At 48.9% G+C, this 22336-nt stretch overlaps 2 protein-coding genes across 4 annotated transcripts in view; both read left to right on the top strand.

The window, feature by feature from the left end:
- The window catches only part of PAQR7 (progestin and adipoQ receptor family member 7), a 373180-nt gene that overhangs the window by 166749 nt on the left and 184095 nt on the right, over positions 1-22336 (top strand). The window lies entirely within an intron of this gene.
- On the top strand, positions 6913-21819 carry TRIM63 (tripartite motif containing 63). Of its 3 annotated transcripts, none has more exons than XM_066375475.1 (9): positions 6913-7211; positions 8354-8526; positions 12431-12596; positions 13420-13515; positions 14702-14935; positions 15606-15628; positions 15961-16085; positions 19124-19195; positions 21237-21819. In XM_066375475.1, the coding sequence occupies exons 1-9, from the start codon at positions 7053-7055 to the stop codon at positions 21245-21247; spliced, it is 1059 nt and encodes a 352-aa protein (XP_066231572.1). In that variant the 5' UTR covers positions 6913-7052; the 3' UTR covers positions 21248-21819. The 3 variants fall into 3 exon arrangements, with proteins under 3 accessions (XP_066231572.1, XP_066231569.1, XP_066231571.1); XM_066375474.1 differs by having other exon boundaries at positions 6914-7211; positions 12428-12596; XM_066375472.1 differs by lacking the exon at positions 21237-21819 and having other exon boundaries at positions 12428-12596; positions 19124-19293.

Genomic DNA, 22336 nt, shown 5'->3' with positions numbered 1-22336 from the left:
AAGCAAGCCCAAGCTATTCAAAAATGAAAGGGGAGATGGAGGGTGGTTTCCTCTCCAGCATCACTTCCCAGAGGCCTGTGTCATCCATGGGGAAGAACCCTGGGGAGGGAGAAGGACCCTCAGGAATCATCTCTCTGTTGCTCCATTTGGCAGATGAAGAAACTGAAGGTGGGGGTGGGTTGCTGGGCATCACATTGCTGGTCTCTGGCAGAGCTGCTGATGGAGCTCAGGTGTCAGGGCCCCAGGCCACGGTTCTCTCCCCACCAAGAGGCCTCAAGATCTCAGGTTTCTAAAAACTCCCTTCTCTAGTGCCAATCAAAAAAAGCATAGACTTTGGGGTTAAATTGGTCTATTCCAGTTCTGCTTACGCAGCTGTGAGATCTGGAGCAACTTCATACACCAATCTGTGCCTCAGTTTCCTTATCTGTAAAATGGAAATAAGTATAATCTATTTGTGCTTGTTGTGACTACTGACCGAAATAGTGCCAGGATGCCCAGCCACTTGCAAGCATTAATCAATCAGAAATAGTGCTGTAATTACTGTTACATTCCATCTCTCTCTTTTCCTTGTGAGGCCCAGACCATCTTCCCTGCTGCTTTTCCTGTTCCCTGCTCAGTGGGGACCCTCGGGCACTAAAGATTCTCCCACTAGGAACACACTTTGGAGACATTACTAAATGAGAAGTCTGTCTCTTAGCTGTGTGAGGTTCCACAAATCTCTTAACCTCTGTGACCTTCAGTTCCTGATATGTCAAAATGAGAATCGCAATACCCAGAATCATCTCTGACAAATCAGTGGCACAGAAGAATGGGAGGGAAGGCGAGGCGATTGTTACAGAGTACGAGGTTGATGAGACAAAGTCAACAACGTGTCCTGTGTCAGACCTTATTTCGATCGAATTTGGACAAACTAACTGTAAAAAGACATTTGACATCATCAGCAATCTCTGGAAATGGTCTGGGGTTTAGATAATATTAAGAAATTATTGTTGCCCTGGCTGGGTAGCTCAGTTGGTTAGAGCACCATCCTGTTATGCCAAAGTTGTGAGTTTGATCCCAGGTCAGGGCACATACAAGAATCAAACAAACAAATGCATAAATAAGTGGAATAACAGGTCAGTCTCTCTCTCTCTCTCTCTATTCTTCTCTCTATCCCTCTTTCCCTTCCTCTCTCTTTCTAAAATCAATAAATAAAATTTAAAAAATAAATTATTGTTATTTTTGCTAGGTATGATAATAGCATGGTGATTATGAAAAACAATCCTTATCAGTTAGAAATGCTTACTGAAGTACTTATGGGTGAAATGACTTGATGACTTAGTGGCTTTTAAATATTCCAGAAAAAAAGAAGCGTGTGTGGGGAATTATAGATGAAATAAGATTGGAGAAACATTAAGGAAGAAATCTGGGTTTGGGTACATATTCTTACTACTTTAGTATTTGAAATTTTCACTAATCAACAGTAGAGTGAATAAATGCGGAGACTTAAGAGGAGGCAGTAGTAAAATGTAGTAGTTAAAAGCGTTGGGCTCAGACACACTGCTGATATTCTGACTTTGTCTCTTCACCTGTCCGCCCATCATCTGATAGAATGCTCCAACAACTGATAACGAAACTGGTTTGTAACTTCCTCCTTCCGAGGTTGGGGGAGTTTGGCCAAGTGACTTAACCTCTCTGAGCCACTGTAGCTCAGCAGGGAAAATCATGACCCCTGTCTCACTGAGTTATTTTGAGGACTGAACAAGAGGATGAATGGAAAGGGCTTAGCACAGTGCCTGGCATGCCATAAGCACTCAATAAATGCTTCAGTGTGAGGAGCACAGGTTTCGGAGTCAGGCTACCTCGGACGTGAACCCCGGGTCAGCTCTGCCACTCATGACTTTGGCCAAGCCATTAACTCTCTGCGTCTCGTTTCCTCCTGGACAAAACGAAGATCACAATACCTCCCTTGCAGGACAGTTGTGAGGATTAAATGACAGGACATGTTTTGATGCCCAGCATGGCTCCATGTGGGAATTTCCCTTCCCCACCCCTTGACGTTCAGCAGTGCTGGCCTTGCCAATTCCCAGGCTGGAGTCGATCCCACTGTCCATTTGCTCGGCCTTCGCACCTGGACTGCCAAGTGTGGCTGGAGAAAGTCAACAGAATCATGTGAATGGCTCCTCTCAAATGGCAAATGCGTGTTAGAAAACATCGGGGAGGTTGTTATGCTCCCAGACAGTCCTCTCACCCCTCTCCGGGGCACTTCCTCCTGTGTTTCACACTGTCTGGTCCAAACTTCAACCCCACTCATGCCACCCTTCTCCCTGCCTCTGCCTCCGAAGTTGACCTCCATTCTCTCGACTGAGGTCATCAACATGAGCACCTTTCTCTCAACTTCCCAACACCTCTGATTCTCACCTTCATCTTTTCCTTTCTCTTATCCTCCCATCACAACAGCCAGATTGTCTCTCTCCTTCCCAAGGCTTCAGAATTTACTGGAGAACCACCCCTTCCCCAATCTTCCAGTACTTTCCCTGCATTGGCTGCATCATCTCTAACCAAAAAAAAAAAAAAAAAAAAAAAGCTTGGTTAAGTACCTTGATCTTCCCTAAATCTGACAGTGACCTTGCTGCTCCCTTATTTATTTATTTATTTAAAAAAATTTTTTTTTTAATTTTTGTATTTTTCTGAAGCTGGAAACGGGGAGAGACAGTCAGACAGACTCCCACATGCGCCCGACCAGGATCCACCCGGCACGCCCACCAGGGGCGATGCTCTGCCCACCAGGGGGCGATGCTCTGCCCCTCGGGGCGTCGCTCTGTCGCGACCAGAGCCACTCTAGCACCTGGGGCAGAGGCCAAGTAGCCATCCCCAGTGCCCTGGCCATCTTTGCTCCAATGGAGCCTTGGCTGCGGGAGGGGAAGAGAGAGACAGAGAGGAAGGGGGGGGGGGTGGAGAAGCAAATGGGCGCTTCTCCTGTGTGCCCTGGCCGGGAATCGAACCCGGGTCCCCTGCACACCAGGCTGACGCTCTACTGCTGAGCCAACCGGCCAGGGCCACTGCTCCCTTGTTTAATTCACACATTCACTTGTTCATTCATTTAAGAGACACTTGTTAGGTGCTTACTATGTGCCAGGCACTGGAGGTAAAGAGATGATTACAGACAGTCTTTGCCCTTGGCCCTGGCCGGTTGGCTCAGCAATAGAGCGTTGGCCCAGCTTGTGGAAGTCCCGGGTTCAATTCCCAATCAGGGCACACAGGAGAAGCACCCAGCTGCTTCTCCACCCTTCCCTCTCTCTTTCCTCTCTATCTTTCCTTTTCCCTCTTGCAGCCAAGGCTCCATTGGAGCAAAGTTGGCCTGGGCGCTGAGGATGGCTCCGTGGCCTCTGCCTCAGGTGCTAGAATGGCTCAGGCCACCAACAGAGCAACACCCCAGATGGGCAGAGCATCGCCCCTTGGTGAGCATGCCGGGTGGATCCCAGTCAGGCACAGCAGGAGTCTGTCTGACTGCCTTCCCACTTCTAACTTCAGAAAAATACAAAAACAAACAGACAGACAGACAGTCTTTGCCCTTAAAGTCTTCAAAGTCCAGAAGGAGAGTCAGACTCACAGATGAGAGGATGACAATGTAAGGCTGGACCCATGCTCGATGGTGAGATTGACGGGTGTTCAATGGGAGGAAGGGGGAGCCCAAGGGTGGCTCTCAGCCTTCCGGTCTGTGCAGATGGGTGGGTGGTAGAGCTGTTCACTGAGATAGGAAACAAGGAAAATGGAAGGAGGAGCATGGTGTAGGGAAGATGGTGTGTTCTGTTTGGGGTATGATGAGTTTGAGGTGCTATTGGAACAGCTCACCGAGATCTTCAACAAATCGTCAGTTAACGGAAGAGAGCTGTATGAACTGGAATTTGAGATTTGGGGATGATTAGCATATAAAAGTTGGAATTATGAATGTATATAAAGTGCTCTCTGTTGCAAATAACAGACTAATTGCGCTATGATGACATTTGTTAAGTTACATCTTAAATAGTCAAGAGGCGGGCAGTTCCAGGGGTGGGTAACCTGCCAGCACAATGACCCCAGTGCTTTCTCTAGTCCCTCTTTATCTTTCTTAGGGAGCTGATTTCTTCCTTAGACCTGTCCTGTCCTGGTTCCAAGACTGAACAAAACTGAGGTCATATGAGCAAGGAAGACAGGACAGCCTCCTTTCAACCCTCCTCCTCCTGGCCTGGCACTGTTGACCTATACAGTTCAGTAGAAACGTGAGGAACTTGGCTCCTGAGTCAAGCATATCTGGGTTCATGTCCTAGAGCCACTTCACACGAGCTGTGTGACCTCATACAAGTTATTTTCCCTCTCTGTGCCTGAGTTTCTTTATCTGTGGAATGAGGATTGTGATATTGTATTTTATAAGAAACAAATATTTGGTCTTTGCCCTATTTCTGGCTCACAGTTCCCTAAATCCTTAGAATTTCCTAAGTGCTGAGAGTGATGGAGGTGTCTTTTGTCAGGCGAACAAGGTGACTTGGAAGCACCAAAGGACAGAGTTGTCTCCAGGAGAACCCACCGAGTGATTTGACAGTTGGAATTCTCAGTCCCATCTGTCTCCAACTATGGGCAAGGGAGAGGGGCAGGAGGTTGAATCAATCACCAATCATTAATTATTCAATCAACCAAGCTTATGTAATTAAGCTTTCATTAAAAACCCAAAGGACAGGCCCTGGCCGGTTGGCTCAGTGGTAGAGTGTCAGCCTGGCGTGCAGGAGTCCCGGGTTCGCTTCCCGGCCAGGGCACACAGGAGAAGTGCCCATCTGCTTCTCCACCCCTCCCCCTCTCCTTCCTCTCTGTCTCTCTCTTCCCCTCCCGCAGCTGAGGCTCCATTGGAGCAAAGTTGGCCCGGGCGCTGGGGGTGGCTCTATGGCCTCTGCCTCGGGCACTAGAATGGCTCTGGTTGCAAGAGCAATGCCCCAGATGGGCAGACAATCGCCCCCTGGTGGACATGCCGGGTGGATCCCGGTCTGGCGCATGCGGGAGTCTGTCTGACTGCCTCCCCGTTTCCAACTTCAGAAAAATACAAAAAAAAAAACAAAAAACCCAAAGGACAAAATTTGGAGAACCTCCAGGTTTATGAACATGTGGAAATCCTGGGAGAATGGTGTCCCTGGAGAGGTCATGGAGGCTCCAGGCCCCCTCGCACATACCTTGCCTTATCCATCTCTTCCATCTGGTTGCTCCTGTATTTTACCCTTTAATAATAAACCCTTGATCTAGTAAGTAAAATATTCCTCTGATTTCTCTCTGGCAAATTAATCAAACGTGCAGAGAGAGGGTAGTGGGGAGCTCCACTCTGGAGCCAGTTGGTAAGATGCACCGGTAGGAGCGGGGCTTGAGGCTGGTATCTGAAGTGGAGGGTGGTCTTGTGGAACTGTGGAACTGGGCCCTTCACCAGTGGAATCTGACACCATCTCTGGGTAGATCACATCAGAATTGAGCTGAATTCTTAGACACCCCTGCTGGTGTCTGAGAATTGTTTGTTGGTGTGAGTGAACCCCCTCCTCCCTATGTTGGAATTGAGTCTAAGGACCCTTTTCAGGGATATAATAGTTTTTTCATTGTTGAGATGATGAGATGAAATGATATATACAAAGTTCTCAGCATACTGTCTGAGACACAGTAAGTGCTCAGCCAAACCTAGTCAATAACACTTTGGCGGGCCACCCTCTCCTTGAATTTTCTCAGCCCCTGTCTTCTAGGTCTTCTGTTCTTTCTCTGCCTGGTCCCCTCTTCTCCTCCTTACCTCTTCCCCTTCCCAAGGTTGGCTCCTCTGTCCTCACTACTCACTAGGTCTTGTCTCGGGGCTCTAACCATCAGCTCCCCTCCAGGCTGAGGGGATCAAGCCTACTCTCTTGCTGTTCCTCTCCTGTGAGATTCTGGGCACTTCTCCTGTAGGTCCCATACCCTCTTAGGTACATCCTGAGGCTTGATGTCACTCTCCTATTCTTACCCCAGCACCATACACCTGGTGGCCTTAATGTCCCTTTGCATGAGATTTTACATTAAAAACAGCCTTTGGAACTGCTCTAATGACTCCTACCTGGGAAAAATGGAAAAAAGTAGAAATTGGTGCAGAGAGCAGGGGAAGCATGTAAATAACGTCTACGTGTGACTAGACAGGGTATAGTTATTTCTGTCCGCCCCTCTTCTCTGGCGGTGAGCATCTCAGGGCAGGGAAAAGGACTGCTCCTCTGTCCTCAAGTGCTGGATCTATAGTTAGCACTCAGAAAAATATCTGATGAATGAATATGATTCCTGGCTTTGCCACTTACTTTCTTTGACTTTGAAAAAGGTCCTTATTTGACCTGGTGTCAAAATCTATAAAATGAAGGGATTGGATTACATTTTAAGGGAGACTTTTCAGCATTAAAGTGGGATTAGTGGTCAAAGAATGGGGGGACAGGCTAGTGGGGATGGAGGATGTCAAAGTTTCCAGGCACAGGCTGTGCTCGCATCTGAAGCAAGAGCTTGGGCTCAGAGAGAGGGGCTGCCCTGTCCCCTCATCTTGGGAGCTGCCCAGGACTCCAGAGGAGGGATAGACCTGATTATGGTCACTGGCTATTAACCCCAAATATCCCAGTGGCTCATTCTCTGGGTGCCATCCCTGGCTCACCAGCCTGGTGTGGGAGGAGACAATTTCTGGAGAAAACTCTGAGTACCCAGTTCCCCCCAAGTCTGCCCACGAACAGGCTGTTCTTGTTTACGACCCCCGTTCCAGGGGCCCAGAGATTGCTCATCCCCACACGTGATTTGAGAGGCCGGTCTTGCAGGCCGGGTGGAAATTCAAGCCCCGCCAGCCGTGCTGGCACTGGAATGCTCAGCTGGTCCCCTCCTAGGGCTCATGTGACCGGGGTCCAGCTATAAATATCAGAGGGGCCCCAGACCAAGACAGAATTCCGGCGCCAGGTGAAGAACACCACGAGGCTCCGAACGGGTGTTTTGTGACAAAGGCGAGACTCCAAGTCTGCTTAGAGTGAGACAGGTAGAGGAGGCAGCCAGGTGGGCCCACATCTGACAGTATGGATTATAAATCAAGCCTGATCCAGGACGGGAACCCACTGGAAAACCTGGAGAAGCAGCTCATTTGTCCCATCTGCCTGGAGATGTTTACCAAGCCGGTGGTCATCTTGCCGTGTCAGCACAACCTCTGCCGGAAGTGTGCCAATGACATCTTCCAGGTCAGTGCTGGGAATGGCTGAGTCCTGGGGGCTCAGATGGCTATTCAGCTTTCTCTGAGGAGAGCTTCTTCCCTCTTAGCCCAGGACCCTTCTAAACCAGGGCCGGTTCTGTCTCCTGCAAAGTAAACCCTGGCAAAGGCCCTGGGACTGGGCTGGGCTGGGCTGGGCTGGGGGGGCGGCACTGGGGTGGCGGCTCTGGCTGCCCCGTTCCTTTTCCATGACGCATGATTCCCCTCCCCACCCTGCGCAGCCCTGCCACCGGCCACCTCTGCCCTGACCACGCAGTTGACTCTTTAATCAGGAGTCAAATGCCTTAAGTGATAAGTGGGGGAGAGGAGAGAGAAACCAGACCCCCGGAGGCTAGAGCCAACTCCCTGGTGGCAGGGGGCCCAGAAGTTTAGGAGGAGGGAGGGAGGGAGGCTCTGAGCAGTAGAGGCAGCTCCTGTTTTGAGGCTGTTTCCTCCGATATAGGGCCGGAGGGGCTTTCTCTCTCTAAGAAAGGAACAAGAGTGGATGCCCTGGCTGGGAGGCAGGACTCAAACTTCCCCAGAAGCACTTTACAAAATGTTCTCTCACTATTTTACCTTTAAAGTAGCAGCCCTAGTCGCTGGCTCTAATTATGATGCCCATTTGATGAATGGGCAAACTGAGGCTTGGCGGAATAAGGTTGTTTGCCCAAAGTCATTCAGAGAATAACTGTGACTTGAACCCAGGTCTGCTGACTCCCAAACCTGTTGGTTGCTTAGTGCTTCTCGGGTGCTCCCTGTGTATGTGAGCCACCCCTCATCTCAGGATGGGTAGGGGGCAACCCTCCAGGTCCTGTGGTTTGACAAGAATGGTTGGGGTAGCCTGACCTGTGGCGGCACAGTGGATAGAGCGTCGACCTGGAATGCTGAGGTTGCCGGTTCGAAACCCTGGGCTTCCCTGGTCAAGGCACATATGGGAGTTGATGCTTTCTGCTCCTCCCCTTCCTCTCTCTCTCTCTCTTTCTCTCTACTCTGTCTCTAAAAATGAATTAATTAAAAAAAAAAAAAAAAAAAAAAGAACGGTTGGGGCAAGCAGGGGGGAGGATAATTGGAGATTAGAAAGGGCAGGGGCTGAGGAGAGAGCCCAGGCCTCACCTTTGCTCTGGGCACCCACAGGCCGCCAATCCCTACTGGACCAACCGGGGTGGTTCGATGTCCATGTCGGGAGGCCGTTTCCGCTGCCCCTCCTGCCGCCATGAGGTGATCATGGATCGCCACGGAGTGTACGGCCTACAGCGGAACCTGCTGGTGGAGAACATCATTGACATCTACAAGCAGGAGTGTTCAAGGTCAGTTTGCCAGGCTGCTGGGGCCTGTCCTCCCTCCCTGGCCATCTGTGCCCAGCTCTCCCAGGCTCCTTCCTCCTTCGTCTGCTGGGGACCCAGCCCCCTAGCTGGGCGAGCTGCACTGGCCAGTTCCTCAGGCGGGAAAAGAGGTTCACTCTGTCCCCCAACCCTGCTTCTCCATGTCACTCAGTGAATAGGAAGGGGCCCAGGCTGCCTTTCTGAACGATGCTGAGATAGGAACCAGAGGAAAGACGTGAGAGGGACAGAGAGGCACTGGGGCCAGCTAAGTGGCCCTGAGAAGCAGAGAAAGTGCCCGGGGAGGACATAGCCAGTTTCTCTAGAGCAGCGATTTCCAGCAGGAATGCCACAAGAATTTGTAACATGTGCAATACCTGACTAGTTAGTCCGGGGAACTGACCTCTTTTCTCTTAGATTGTCAAATAAACAACAGCTAACACAATAGCCGTCCAATATGAATGAATAAAAATTATATCTATTTTTTTGTCAGATAGGCAAAAATATATATTTTTTTGTTGTGCCACAAAATTTTAGTAATTAGTTTCTGTGTGCCACGATATAAAAAAGGATGAAAATTGCTGCTCTATAGTGATAGCAAAGGCCAAGGTCCCATGGGCCAGGTGGCACAGCACCAGGCACTGGGAATGTTTTGTCCTGCTCCCTCACAACAACTCTATGGGGCTAGTGTGACTTAGCATCCCCATTTCACAGATGAGGAAGCTGAGACTCAAAAAGGTGAAGTCAGTTGCCCAAGGTTGCCCAGCTGGGAAGTGGAAGAGCTGGAGGTGGGCCCAGGCATTTGAGCAATACGTCTCCCTGACTGTAGCATAGCAGCTCCATCTCATGCAGAATTTGTGAGTGGTGGAGGCTGTACAGTGTTGGGCCTCAAACTGGAAAGAGACACAGCTATGAGGGGAATCTTTACAAATCAAGACCTCCTGACAAGACTTCTAGGTTGCTGACCTCACAGCGTTTATGGCCCAAAACTATCACCAAGTGACTGACTGCAAGAGTGTCCCGCCCAAGGAAAGGTGACAGACCCATCCTAGTGAAAAAGAGACTAGGCCTGGGGAACTGTGTTTGCTAGTCTGACTCTATTACTAAGGCATTGTAGGATCCTGGGTAATTCTTTGGGCCTTCATCTCCCCTGCTTGCAGAGGGGACAGTAAGATCTGTTTTTGTAACTATATAGAATTTTGATAGGAAATGTTAAAAATACCAAATATTTGCCTGACTGATGGTGGCACAGTGGATAGAGCATCAACCTGGGACTCTGAGGACCCAGGTTTGAAACCCCGAGGTTGCCAGCTTGAGCGCAGACTCATTCATCTTGAGCACGGGCTCACCAGCTTGAGCGCTGGGTCACCAGCTTGAGCGTTGGATCATCAATATGATCTCATAGTCGCTGGCTTGAGCAAGGGGTCACTGGCCCAGCTGGAGCCTCCCTCGTCAAGGCATGTGTGAAAAGCAATCAATGAGCAACTAAGGTGCTGCACTACTAGTTGATGCCTCTCATCTCTCTCTCTTTTTGTCTGTTCATCTGTCTGTCTCTCTCTTTCTCATGCATTTGCTAAAAAAAATCAAATATTTACCAAGCACCTATTATGTGTAGGCATTGTATGAAGCATTTTCCAAGCATTAGCTGTATTTTATTTTCACAGTAACCCTGTAAGACATTCTTACCCCCATTATACAATGAGGAGGCTCAGAGAGGGTCAGAGGTTTGTCCAAGGCCACTCAGCTTTCAAGTGGTAAGGCTGGGAGGGAGCCTGTCTGACTGACTCCATGAGGAACACTTCTAATTGCTATTGCCTCTCATGTTGCTAGGGCTCAACACTATAAAACTCCAAATACATGTATTTTTTATCATTATAATGATAATAAAATTAACAGTGCACCAAAATATTAGCCCACACAGTTGTTGTGTTTGAATCCTTCGAGGCCTTTCTGCATAGTTGGATGACAATAATAGCAGCCCTTAGTGAGTGTCTGCTCTGTGCCACACACTACACACTCATTACAAACAGCTCCTGCCATGATCCCAGTAGCTCTGGGAAGAAATCAAAGCTCAGAGAAGTTAAAGTACTTGTCCAAGGTCACAGAATGAATAAATGCAGACCAATCTGGATTGAAACCCAGATGCAGAATCCTGGGCTTGGGAAGTGCCTGCTATTTTAGGCGCTGGGAAATCAGAGATAGTATATAGACATGGCGTTGACTCTAAATAAGTGTGTAGTCTATCTGGGAAGATAAGACCTAAATGCCTTTCCCCAAAAACATGAATCTTGGGTAGGTGATGACCAATTTCCTCAGAGAAGCACAGAAAACAAACCAGAGACCCTAAGTGGAGAGAAGGACACAGGGAGAAAGACATTCTAAGAATAAGTGTTTGGGAAGAAAGAGAAGGAAGAGACTAGAGCAGGGGTCGGGAACCTGTGACTCGTGAGCCAGATGTGGCTCTTTTGATGGCTGCATCTGGCTCGCAAATCTTTAATAAAAAATAATAATAACGTTAAAAATATAAAACATTCTCATGTATTACAATCCATTCATTTCCTATCGCTCATGTTCATGGTTGCGGGTGGCTGGAGCCAATCATAGCTGTCCTCCGGGACAACACCAAATTTTTATTGGATAATGCATAAGGTACACGGGTCGTTGTATGGCTCTCACAGAATTACATTTTAAAATATGTGGCATTCATGGTTCTCTCAGCCAAAACGGTTCCCGACCCCTGGACTAGACCCTGGAAACAATCTCTGGCTAAAAGTCAAGGCCTGTGCAGGGCCGTTGGAGAGCCCTGAGCTGCCCAGGTACTTACTAGTTGTGTGAGTTAAGGCACACACACAGCTTCCTTCTCTGAGCCTTAGGGCACCCTCATGGCCTGTTTACTGATTTATTCTCTCTACCTGTATCCACTTACCACGTCCTCTGTGCAAGGCACTGCACACTACAGGTGCGGGAGTAAAGAGAACAGGCAAGTTTCCCTGTTTTGGTGGAGATTACAGTCTGGTGGATTAAATATAGAATCCAATGAGGCCATGAGTATGAATTGCTTCACCTAGAGCACAGCCTGCAGAAACTAAGAGCTATAGTGACTATAATTAGAGCAAACAGACTTTAGCCTCCTCAACCCTGACTTGCTGGATGACCTTGGGCAAGTCAATTCACCTTTCTGAGGCCTAGTTTCCTCTTCTTGAAAATGCTTCCAGATCTGACTCTGGGATTCTACCACCCTTCCCATGTCCAGGCCAAATCTATCACCGGAGTCTGAGTCCTAGCATGTGAAAACAGCCTGGTGTCAGTGGCTTCCCTGGTCCTGGGTTCCCAGGAGATAAAAAAAAAAACTATTAAGGACATCTTTTTTTTTTTTTTTTTTTTTTTTTTTTTTCATTTTTCTGAAGCTGGAAACGGGGATAGACAGTCAGACAGACTCCCGCATGCGCCCGACCGGGATCCACGTGGCACGCCCACCAGGGGCGGTGCTCTGCCCCCCAGGGGGCGATGCTCTGCCCATCCTGGGCGTCGCCATATTGCGACCAGAGCCACTCTAGCGCCTGAGGCAGAGGCCACAGAGCCATGCCCAGCGCCCGGGCCATCTTTTGCTCCAATGGAGCCTTGGCTGCGGGAGGGGAAGAGAGAGACAGAGAGGAAAGCGCAGCGGAGGGGTGGAGAAGCAAATGGGCGCTTCTCCTATGTGCCCTGGCCGGGAATCGAACCCGGGTCCTCCGCACGCTAGGCCGACGCTCTACCGCTGAGCCAACCGGCCAGGGCTATTAAGGACATCTAATCACTGAGAACTTGGGTCATAGACCTGGGGTGACTCTGTGATTGGAGCGGGGGAGGAGACTCCTACCTTGTGACTCTTGACTCTTTTCCACTTCAGTAGGCCCCTACAGAAGGGCAGCCACCCCATGTGCAAGGAGCATGAAGATGAGAAAATCAACATCTACTGCCTCACGTGTGAGATGCCCACGTGCTCCATGTGCAAGGTGTTTGGGGCCCACCAGGCCTGTGAGGTGGCGCCGCTGCAGAGTGTCTTCCAGGGACAAAAGGTACTGGATCGAGCCACTGCTATCCCCAGCCTGGGCCTGCTGGGCACGGCCCGATGATTCAGGATGTTGATTTGATCCCTGCAGATCTGCTGAGCTGGTCTTTCAGTAATGGTTCTTCTGGAGGGACTTCCCAGGCTGCAGAGACAGCAGTCCTTGCCTTCCTGGGGGAGGTGGCTGAGCTCACGGGTTATACTTAGAGCCACTTGAGAGTACCTGGGTGTGGCCACAGGGGAGAGACTAGGCTTCAGGGCCAGGACACCAAGGGCCCTCTCAGGCCATGACTTCTTCATCCCAGGGTGCTTTGGGTCCCAGATATCTCTTCCTGTGCTGGTCATCTCTCTCCGCCTTCAAACTTGCCTGCAGCAGGGGGCAGCGGAGAGCCCTCTCCCTGAGCCCCAGGCCTGGGGGGGGACCCACTGTCCTGGCTGTGCAGTAAGCTGTGGCCCCTCTTCCCATACTCTTTCTTCCCCACCTCCCACTCTCCTCTTGGTCTCTCTCTTTTAGAACTCCCAACTCTTTTTCTGTTCTTCATCCCTTCCTTCCTAGAAACAAGCCCCTCCTCCACTAGTACCTTGCTGCGCGTTTTGGGCAGCTCACTTCCCCTCTCTGTGCTTCATCTATAAAATAGGAAACAGAATCTCCCTGATATTCTCTGCTCTGGACTTAAGCGGGACCTCAGAAAAAGGGACCAGACAGCTACTGAGGCTCCTTCTAGCAGAGATGGGGAGTGAGGGTGCCATTTACTGCCAACTCCCAAGAGGGCAGGCCCTGAGACTATTTTTGTCTCTCCTCTCCTGATCCCCCACCCCCTCCTCCTCTCTAGACTGAAATGAGCAACTGTATCTCCATGTTGGTAGCGGGGAACGACCGCATGCAGACCATCATCACTCAGCTGGAGGACTCCAGTCGAGTGACCAAGGTGAGGGGACAGAATAGCTCTGCCCTGGGGGTTTGAAACTTCCGGTGCAGCCTGGTCTGTAGGGTGAAGTCGCACCCTTGGGTTGTGACTCAAGGTTGGGGCAGGGATGGTGGTGGACAGGGACTGACTAATCCATCAGGCTGCTCATTCAACAAATCAACAAATGCTTCTTGTGCGCAGCTGTGAGTCAGGCCCTGCCAAAGGCCCTGAGGATGCGGTGGTGAACAAGACAGACCCCGTCCCACCAATAATTCCCAGTTTTTGTTTTGTTTTGTTAAGCATTAGTAGTTTTTAGACCGTTGTTCTTTGGTGCACTGTAGACCAAGGCTTCATACTTTAAAGTGAATACAAATCACTCTGGGTCTTCTTAAAGTTCAAGTTCTGATTCAGTAGGTCTGGAATGAAGCATGGATCCTGCATTTCTAACAAACTCTCAGGGTTTGCTCGAGTTGCTGGTCCACGGACCACACTTTGAGTAGAAAGACTGTAGAGCCAGAAGTAAACTTTTCTATGTCTGCAAATGCATCCATGATTTTCTTTCCTCACTTGGGATAGGGGTCTGGAGGTGAGATGGGGGAAGGGATCATCGTATTGCCGATAGACGAAAAGTGGGTGGTAGATAGGTTCAAAGGGAGGAAGGGGACTTTGTTATCACCCATGACAGGCTCCTAGGCTGATAGATGATGCTAGAGCCCCGGGTCTGGTGAGATGCTATTATATATCCATTTTACAGATAGGAAGCTAAGATGTAGCATCTGTGTTGAAGAGAAAGGAGCCTCAATGAAGAGGTCACTGGGGAGGAGCTGCTTCTCAACCTCTTCTGTGATGCAGAGTTTCTGGAATCCAGTCTTGGTCCTAAAATGGGGGGAAGAGTGTGACTTGGGGACACATAGGGGGGACCATAATATATGTCATCTCATTTAACCCTAGATTCTCTATTTTTGAGGAAGGGGGTTGTTTCTGCCATAACGCCAGACTCCAAACATGTACTGAGTAGCTGTGAAACCTTAGCAAGTGCTTTCCTCTTGCTAAGCCTTCATTTCCTCTTAAAATGAAGGTAAAATGAGGGTGTAGTAAGACCTCTTCCAGCATTAGAGCCTTTGTTCCTAGCACACCCATGCCAGGAATGAAGTGTTGGGGATAGGGAGGACCACACAGGATGTGACTCCAAGATTGCCGTCCCCAGGAGAACAGTCACCAGGTGAAGGAAGAGCTGAGCCAGAAGTTTGACGTGCTGTACGCCATCCTGGACGAGAAGAAGAGCGAGTTGCTGCAGCGGATCACGCGGGAGCAGGAGGAGAAGCTCAGCTTCATTGAGGCCCTCATCCAGCAGTACCGGGAGCAGCTGGAAAAGTCCACTAAGCTGGTGGAGACAGCCATCCAGTCTCTGGATGAGCCTGGGGGAGCCATCTTCCTTCTGGTGAGCAGGGCTAGTAGCGTGGGGGCAGCCACTTCAACTCAGCAGCTCTGTCTAAGGTTCAAAGTCATGCTCCTCCACTGACCACCGATGTGCCCTTGGGAAAGTCTTTAAAATCCCCCTGAGGCTCAGTTTCCTCATCTGTAAAATGGACATGAAACAATCCCTACCTAAACCTAGAGACCATTAATTGGTCATCTACTGCTGTCATCCACTGAGGTGGAAACAACAGAGATGTACGAGATGCAGCCATGCCCCAGAAGAGATTCTTGGGGGGGTCACAAAAGGATCAGCTGTAAGATTCCACAGTTTGGTTCCATAAAAATTTACCTACTGTAGGCCAGGCTTTGTGCTGGACATCAGATATAAAAAAGTGATTAGGATTAGATTCTCATCTTGGGGAGTTCAGGATTTAAGGTGTTTACATGGATATCTCTAAAATCCAAGCTTCCTGTCAGGACAATGGGAAGGGTGTAGAGTGATCACCAAGACCTGGGCAGACCATGGACAGAGGGAAAAGATCCAAGTTCTGTTCAGCTCAGGGTGGGAAACAGGTCACAGCTGGGCTAGGAAGTGGCACCAGGTGCCCATCTGCAGCATGCAGTCACTGGTTTTGCTGATTTCTTGGGGCCTTAATGCAATCCTAACCCTTTGCTCTCTCTCCCCCCCACAGAGTGCCAAGCAACTCATCAAAAGGTCAGTGTCTTCCCAGGGCTGTGATCCAAGGCCCTAGCTCCCACCAGGGCCTCTGACTTCTGTCCAGTGGGCCTTCCCCTTACATTAGGGCTGCTGGAAGGGTCTCGTTCCAGGCTAGCTTTCCTGGCCTTTACTTCATCCCCTGTTTCTTGGACGGGTTCTTGCTATGACTGGGGAGGAAAAACTCCAACCCTCTAGGGGGATCCACTAGGTGCAAGGCCTGGGTGTGGGTACAGGCATGCATACTGCTGTGAGTTGGAGCTAAAACACCCCCTCCTTGAACTAAGCCCCAGAGATCTCACTCCCCTCCCCCCTGCCTCTCTCTTCCACAGCATTGTGGAAGCTTCCAAGGGTTGCCAGCTGGGGAAGACAGAGCATGGCTTTGAAAATATGGACTACTTTACTTTGGATTTAGAGCACATAGCAGATACCCTGAGGGCCATCGACTTTGGGACAGGTAAAGGAGGTGGTGGTGCCACTTGTCTACTTCCCTGCTCTATCCCTGGAAATCAGCTTCCTTTCCTTCCCACTGAGCCCCCGTGCAGAGGCAGACACACTAGCAAAGATGCCCAGATATCAGTCAAACGCGTACAGCCAACTCCTAGATGAGTCCAGAACGGAGCACGATGCTTGGTACACAATTGTTGCACAATAAATTATCACTGCCGGGAGGAGTTTTGGGGCTGTAGGACGAGCATGGCATCAGGAGACAGGCAGAACTGAGTTTAAATCTGGGGCTGCCATTTGTTCTCTGTGTGACCTCTGACAAACCCCTCCACCTCTCTGAGCTTAATTCTTCTAACTTTAAAAATTAGGTTAAGGAGGCCTGACCTGTGGTGGCGCAGAGGATAAAGCATCGAACTGGAACGCTGAGGTTGCTGGTTCGAAACCCTGGGCTTGCCTGGTCAAGTCACATATGGGAGTTGATGCTTCCTGCTCCTCCCTTTCTCTCTCTCTCTCGCTCTCTTTCTCTCTAAAATGAATTAAATAAAATAAAAATTAAAAAAAATATTTAAAAAATAACTAGGTTAAGGGGGCTGGGAGCTAAGTGGAGGTGGGCAAAGCAGAGGAACATGGGAATGGAAAGAGACTGCTTGAGGCAATGGGCCCACGGTGCAGTTTCTGTTTATAATTACTCTTCCATAGAGCACCTATAATAATTGTAACAATGTAACTGTAACAGTAATAAGAGGGAAATCATAAGGGAAAATGAAACCCGATGAAGACCAAAGATGTTGATACTTTGCCCAAGGTCACAGTTAAGAGGTAGTTAGTTATTCAGCAACAGAGAAAGAGAGGGTGAATCCAATTTTGCCGGCTGTTGCCCTGTTCTGGCAGGTGATGCTTCAATGAGCAGGACAGAGAGAGGTGTGCAGGAATAGGGAAGAATTGGACCTGGCTTGGCAGGAGAAAGCTCGGCTCTCCTGCGAGCTTGCGGAATCTGGTGTGATGTCTATTCTCAGACCACCAGAGGTAGCCCATTTGTGGGTGAGGATGAAGTGCATGCTAAAGCTGCCATGCCAGCAGAGACATGGGCAGCGCCATTGTCATAGATCGCCTGTTCCACTGTCACCCTCCCGAAGCGAAGATATTCAAGAGTGAATCATACTGTGTGATCAGTGTGGACCTGCACTACCTTCCATAATCTCCCCAAGCCTCAGTTTCCTCATAGGAAAATGGGGAGAGAACCATACCAACAGCTAGTGTTTATTAAGCACTTTCTATGTCCCAGGCGCTAAGCCCTTACATAAATGCTATCATTTAATACAGCAACTTCTTGGGGTAGTTTCTGTTGTCATCTCCATTTTGTAGTTGAGCAAATAAAACCAAGGGAGGGTGAGAGGTCTACCTAGAGCAGTGGTCCCCAACCTTTTTTGGGCCACAGACCGGTTTAATGTCAGAAAATATTTTCACGGACTGGCCTTTAGGGTGGGATGGATAAATGTATCACGTGACCAAGATAAGCATCAAGAGTGAGTCTTAGGCCCTGGCCGGTTGGCTCAGTGGTAGAGCGTCAGCCTGGCATACAGGGGTCCCGGGTTCGATTCCCAGCCAGGGCACACAGGAGAAGCACCCATCTGCTTCTCCACCCCTCCCCCCTCCTTCCTCTCTGTCTCTCTCTTCCCCTCCCACAGCCGAGGCTCCATTGGAGCAAAAGATGACCCGGGCGCTGAGGATGGCTCCTTGGCCTCTGCCCCAGGCGCTGGAGTGGCTCTGGTCGCGGCAGAGCGACGCCCGGGAGGGGCAGAGCATCGCCCCCTGGTGGGCGTGCCGGGTAGATCTCGGTCGGGCGCATGCGGGAGTCTGTCTGTCTCTCCCCGTTTCTAGCTTCAGAAAAATACAAAAAAAAAAAAAAAAAAAAGAGTGAGTCTTAGACGGATGTAACAGAGGGAATCTGGTCATTTTTAAAAAATAAAACATCGTTCAGATTGAAATATAAATAAAATGGAAATAATGTAAGTTATTTATTCTTTCTCTGTGGACTGGTACCAAATGGCCCACAGGCCGGTACTGGTCCGTGGCCCGGGGGTTGGGGACCACTGACCTAAAGGATGCACAGCCAGTAAGTAGCCCATGTGAATGCCACCAAGGGCCACCTGGCTCACAAGACCCTCGTGAGGATTATATGAGACATGCATGTACAGCACTTAGCCCAACACTTGGCACATAATAAGGCCTCTGCAAATGCTGCTCTGAGTGGTTAATGTGATAGTGATTAATCAACAGCAGCAAAACTCCCTGGGTTATGCATAGATTCCAGCTAGGTGGCTGGACCATGGGCAGTCATTTTGGAGATATTCACTCTTTCAAGCTTCTTCCCAGACATTCTGGACAAATGCTCTGATTCTATGGTGATCCTTTCAAGGCTCCAAAGGATTAAGGAAGTGGTTCTGGAAAGGGGGTACACAATACCTTGTTAGCAGAGCTTGAAGATGATATGCCAGGATGGGAAAGCGCAGACATAGGTAGTACTCAGTCACTGTCTGGGGCTCAGCTTCAGAGAGCCAAGGAGCAGATGGCCCCAGCAGTGTTTCCCATCTCTTATCCACCCTTCTCTAGGCTGAGGAATGAGGAAAAGTGGACAGAGAGTGCTAGGCAAGCAGATTTCAAAGGCTGGGCAAATTCTTTCAAGACAAGGACTCTGATCACTGAGAATCAAGGTGGTTTTGTCTTATCTTCACAGGTGATGTTTATCTGTCTATGCAGAAGTACAGGGTGCTTATCAAAGTCCCCTCTGGTCACAGGCAGATCAGGTGGTACAAACTGCTGCAGCTACTGCAACAAAGAAGCCTCTTGACCCTCCCTCCTTTGGAGAGTGTGGGATGGAAGGGGAGGGAGAAGAAAGCAGGGCCTCTGATGTCATTGCATGGCCGCTGACTCCAACTGGGCATCGGAAGAGATTGGGAGCAGTGCTCTCTCCAGCCTCATTCCCCTTTCAGTAACTTCTCTGAGAAACCAGCTTATCCTAACACCATTGTTCTTTGTCACACACAGATGAGGAAGAGGAAGAGTTCATTGAAGAAGAAGATAAGGAAGAGGAAGAGTCCACAGAAGGCAAGGAGGAAGGTAAGAAATCCATCTATGTTCGTTCGTTCATTCATTCATTCATTCATTCAACAACGTGAGGTGCTGACTGTACACAAAGTGCTGTGCTGGACATTGGGATGATGCCAGTATGTGACATTCCCAATATGTGTAAACCCTTTAAGGATAAAGTCCTGCTCCCTTTACCCTTAGAGAGAAAAGCTCCAAACTATTCATAATAAAAAAAACTCCCATTTGGCCTGACCTGTGGTGGCGCAGTGGATAAAGCATCGACCTGAAACACTGAGGTTGCCGGTTCAAAACCTTGGGTTTGCGTGGTCAAGGCACATATGGGAGTTGATGCTTCCTGCTCCTCCCCCTTCTCTCTCTCTCTCTCTCTCTCTCTTTCTCTCTCTCTCTCACTCACTCCTCTCTCTAAAAATCAATAAATAAAATATATTTTTTAAAAACTCCCATTTTTATATCTAAATGACCTCTATCTATATGGAAAGCTATGCAGCATAACTGACATAAAAGAGAGAGCCCTCATGAGCCAGTTCACTTAGTTATTTTGTTTGGCCAGCACAATGTGTTTTTTATTTGTTTGTTTTTTTGTGACAGAGACAGAGAGAGACAGAGAGAGGGACAGACAGGGACAGACAGACAGGAAGGAAGAGAGATGAGAAGCACCAATTTTTCACTGTGCCATCTTAGTTGTTCATTGATTGCTTTCTGATATGTGCCTTGAAGCAGGGGGGCTACAGCAGACCAAGTGAACCCTTGTTCAAGCCAGTTACCTTGGGCTCAAGTCAGTGCCCTTGGACTTCAAGCCAGCAACCTTTGGGCTCAAGCTAGCAAACTCGGGGTTTTGAACCTGGGTCCTCCTCATCGCAGTCCGATGCTCTATCCACTGCACCACCTTCTGGTCAGGCTGGCCAGCACAATGTTTAAATTTTTTAAAAATCAGATGCCAACATTTTAAAAATTAGGAGATGTTTTAAATGATTTTTTAAAAAGGAGATTTCAACTAAGAATCTGGATTTCCACCTTCTTGTAAAAATTTGGAAAGAGCTAACAATATTGGGCTTGCCCTCTCTCTCACCCCAGAGAGTTGGTGCTGGGCAGTGACTGCCCCCGTTGCATGGGACATGCACTTGCTAGACCCACCACTCAGTCTTCCTGCTCCCCTCATTTATGTCATCTGCTTGTCCCCATAGGCATCTGAGTTTGCTAACCTGGCAGACTATAGTTAAGAGTTCTGAATCACAGCTTTATGATGGACTGGTGTAGTGATCTTGGGCAGTTCATAATTTTTCTGAGCCTTGTGTTACTCATCTATATATGGGGGCATTAATAGTACTGACCTCAAAAGATTATAACAGAGAGTACTAGAGAATCTTTTAACACAGTGTCAGGCATATAGGAAGGACATGTTTGCTAATGTTATTATTTATTTATTTATTTTATTAAGTAAGAGATGGGGAGGCAGGGAGGCAGAGACAGACTCCTGCATGAGCTCAGACCAGGATCTACCTGGCAGGCCCCCTACAGGGCAATGCTCTGCCTATCTAGAGCTGCTGTTCTGTTGCTCAGCAACCAAGCTATTTCAGCACCTGAGGTGGGGGCCATGAAGCTATCCTCAGTGCTCAGGGCCAAATTGCTTGAGCCATTCAAGCCATGGCTGCTAGAGGGGGGTGAGGGGGGTGAGGGAGAGCGGGGGGAGGGGGAGAGGTGGAGAAGCAGATGATCACTTCTCCTGTGTGCTCTGACCGAGAATCGAACTCAGAACTTCCACATGCCGAGCCAATGCTCTACTGCTGAGCCAACCAGCCAGGACCTAACATTACATATTATTTTAAAAGCCAAGTTATTATTGAAACTAAATTTCAGTCTAGTTGAAAAATACAAAACGGTCGTTTGGAGTTTGGTATTGAATGTGCAATCCAATTTTGTTTTGGCAACTAAATTATATTTTAGTTTAAAAGGAATTAGAGTTTAATCATTTTGTCACTATAGCTTGGTAAGCCCTGGATCCCCCTGAGTCACTGTCTCACCTTGTGTTTCTTGGTCTTTTTTCTTTCAGGACACCAGTAAGGAGCTGGATGAGGAAAAGAACCCTCTAGACGCAGAGAGACTGGGGAGGGTGGGGATGGGCCCAGCTAACTTGGTGACAGGCCCAGGATGGGAGGGGTCGGGGCCCCTGGAGGGGCAATGGGGAGGTGTGTCTTCTCTCTGCTCAGAGAGCAGGGACTAGGAGTAGGACCTCCACCGCTGTGTCCAGCAGTCACTGAAGCAGAGTTGGAAATGTGCTTGAAAGAACCACACAGGACACTTTTCTACATTGGTGCAAAATAGAATATTTTGTACATTTTTAAAATGTGATTTTGTATATACTTGTATACGTATGCCAATTTGGTGCTTTTTGTAAAGGAACTTTTGTATGATAACGCCTGGTCATTGTGTGACTGGAGGTTGTTAGGTAGGAGGGAAGAAAGCCAGGCTGATACAGCCGCTCATTTCCTTCCCTGGCTGGGAGGGCTGGGCAGCACTCACAAACCCGGGGGGATACCGGACCGTATTTCAGTTTCTAGCCCCGCCACAGGGGATGGTGACTGAGTTTGTGTTACATGTCGTTTTAATAAATGCACAGTGCTCTCTTCCTCTTATTACCAAAGGAGTTGGGATTTTATTCAGCCTTTTTTTTTTTTTTTTTTTTCTGGAGAGTTCAGAGAGGATGGAAGTGTGTGGCAGGAGGGAGACAGTAATGGTGAGGCTGAGCTTCTGTCTCACCAAAGAGCTCTTTACAGCATTTCCCAACGACCGCTCCATGGAAAACTGACTGAGATGATCCTCAGGAAACAGGTTTCATGCCCTGTTCTCTGGTCCTCTGGAAAACAGAACCTGAGGCAAAGCTTCAATGTTTTAGTCTAGATACAATCCCAGGGCAGCCAAGGAGAGGGAAAGTGGAAGCAAGGCAGGAAAGGAGAGAAGTAAAGAGTAAATATCTCACTACTGCATTGGCCACAGCTTCACCAGAGACTCAGCCATTTGCTCAGTCCCATATGATGTTACTAGTATGTCATAAAGAACACAACTGACTCAGAGCATTTCATCAGAGGGAATAACGGAAAGATTTGAGGGAATAATGGAGAGATTTTTGTCTGCTGGCCCCTTTCCTCCCCT

Source organism: Saccopteryx leptura, chromosome 3 (genome assembly GCF_036850995.1).
Source record: "Saccopteryx leptura isolate mSacLep1 chromosome 3, mSacLep1_pri_phased_curated, whole genome shotgun sequence".
NCBI classification, from domain to species: domain Eukaryota; kingdom Metazoa; phylum Chordata; class Mammalia; order Chiroptera; family Emballonuridae; genus Saccopteryx; species Saccopteryx leptura.
Note: the sequence above shows the minus strand (reverse complement) of the source record. Positions and strands in the feature narration are given on the sequence as shown.

Bases quoted from the DNA above. Each gene is read 5' to 3' on its own strand.
- TRIM63 (XM_066375472.1), top strand. From the start codon at position 7,053: ATGGATTATAAATCAAGCCTGATCCAGGACGGGAACCCACTGGAAAAC. The intron at 12,597-13,419 runs GTACTGGATCGA...CCTCCTCTCTAG, and splicing joins GTGTCTTCCAGGGACAAAAG to ACTGAAATGAGCAACTGTAT. The intron at 13,516-14,701 runs GTGAGGGGACAG...TGCCGTCCCCAG, and splicing joins ACTCCAGTCGAGTGACCAAG to GAGAACAGTCACCAGGTGAA.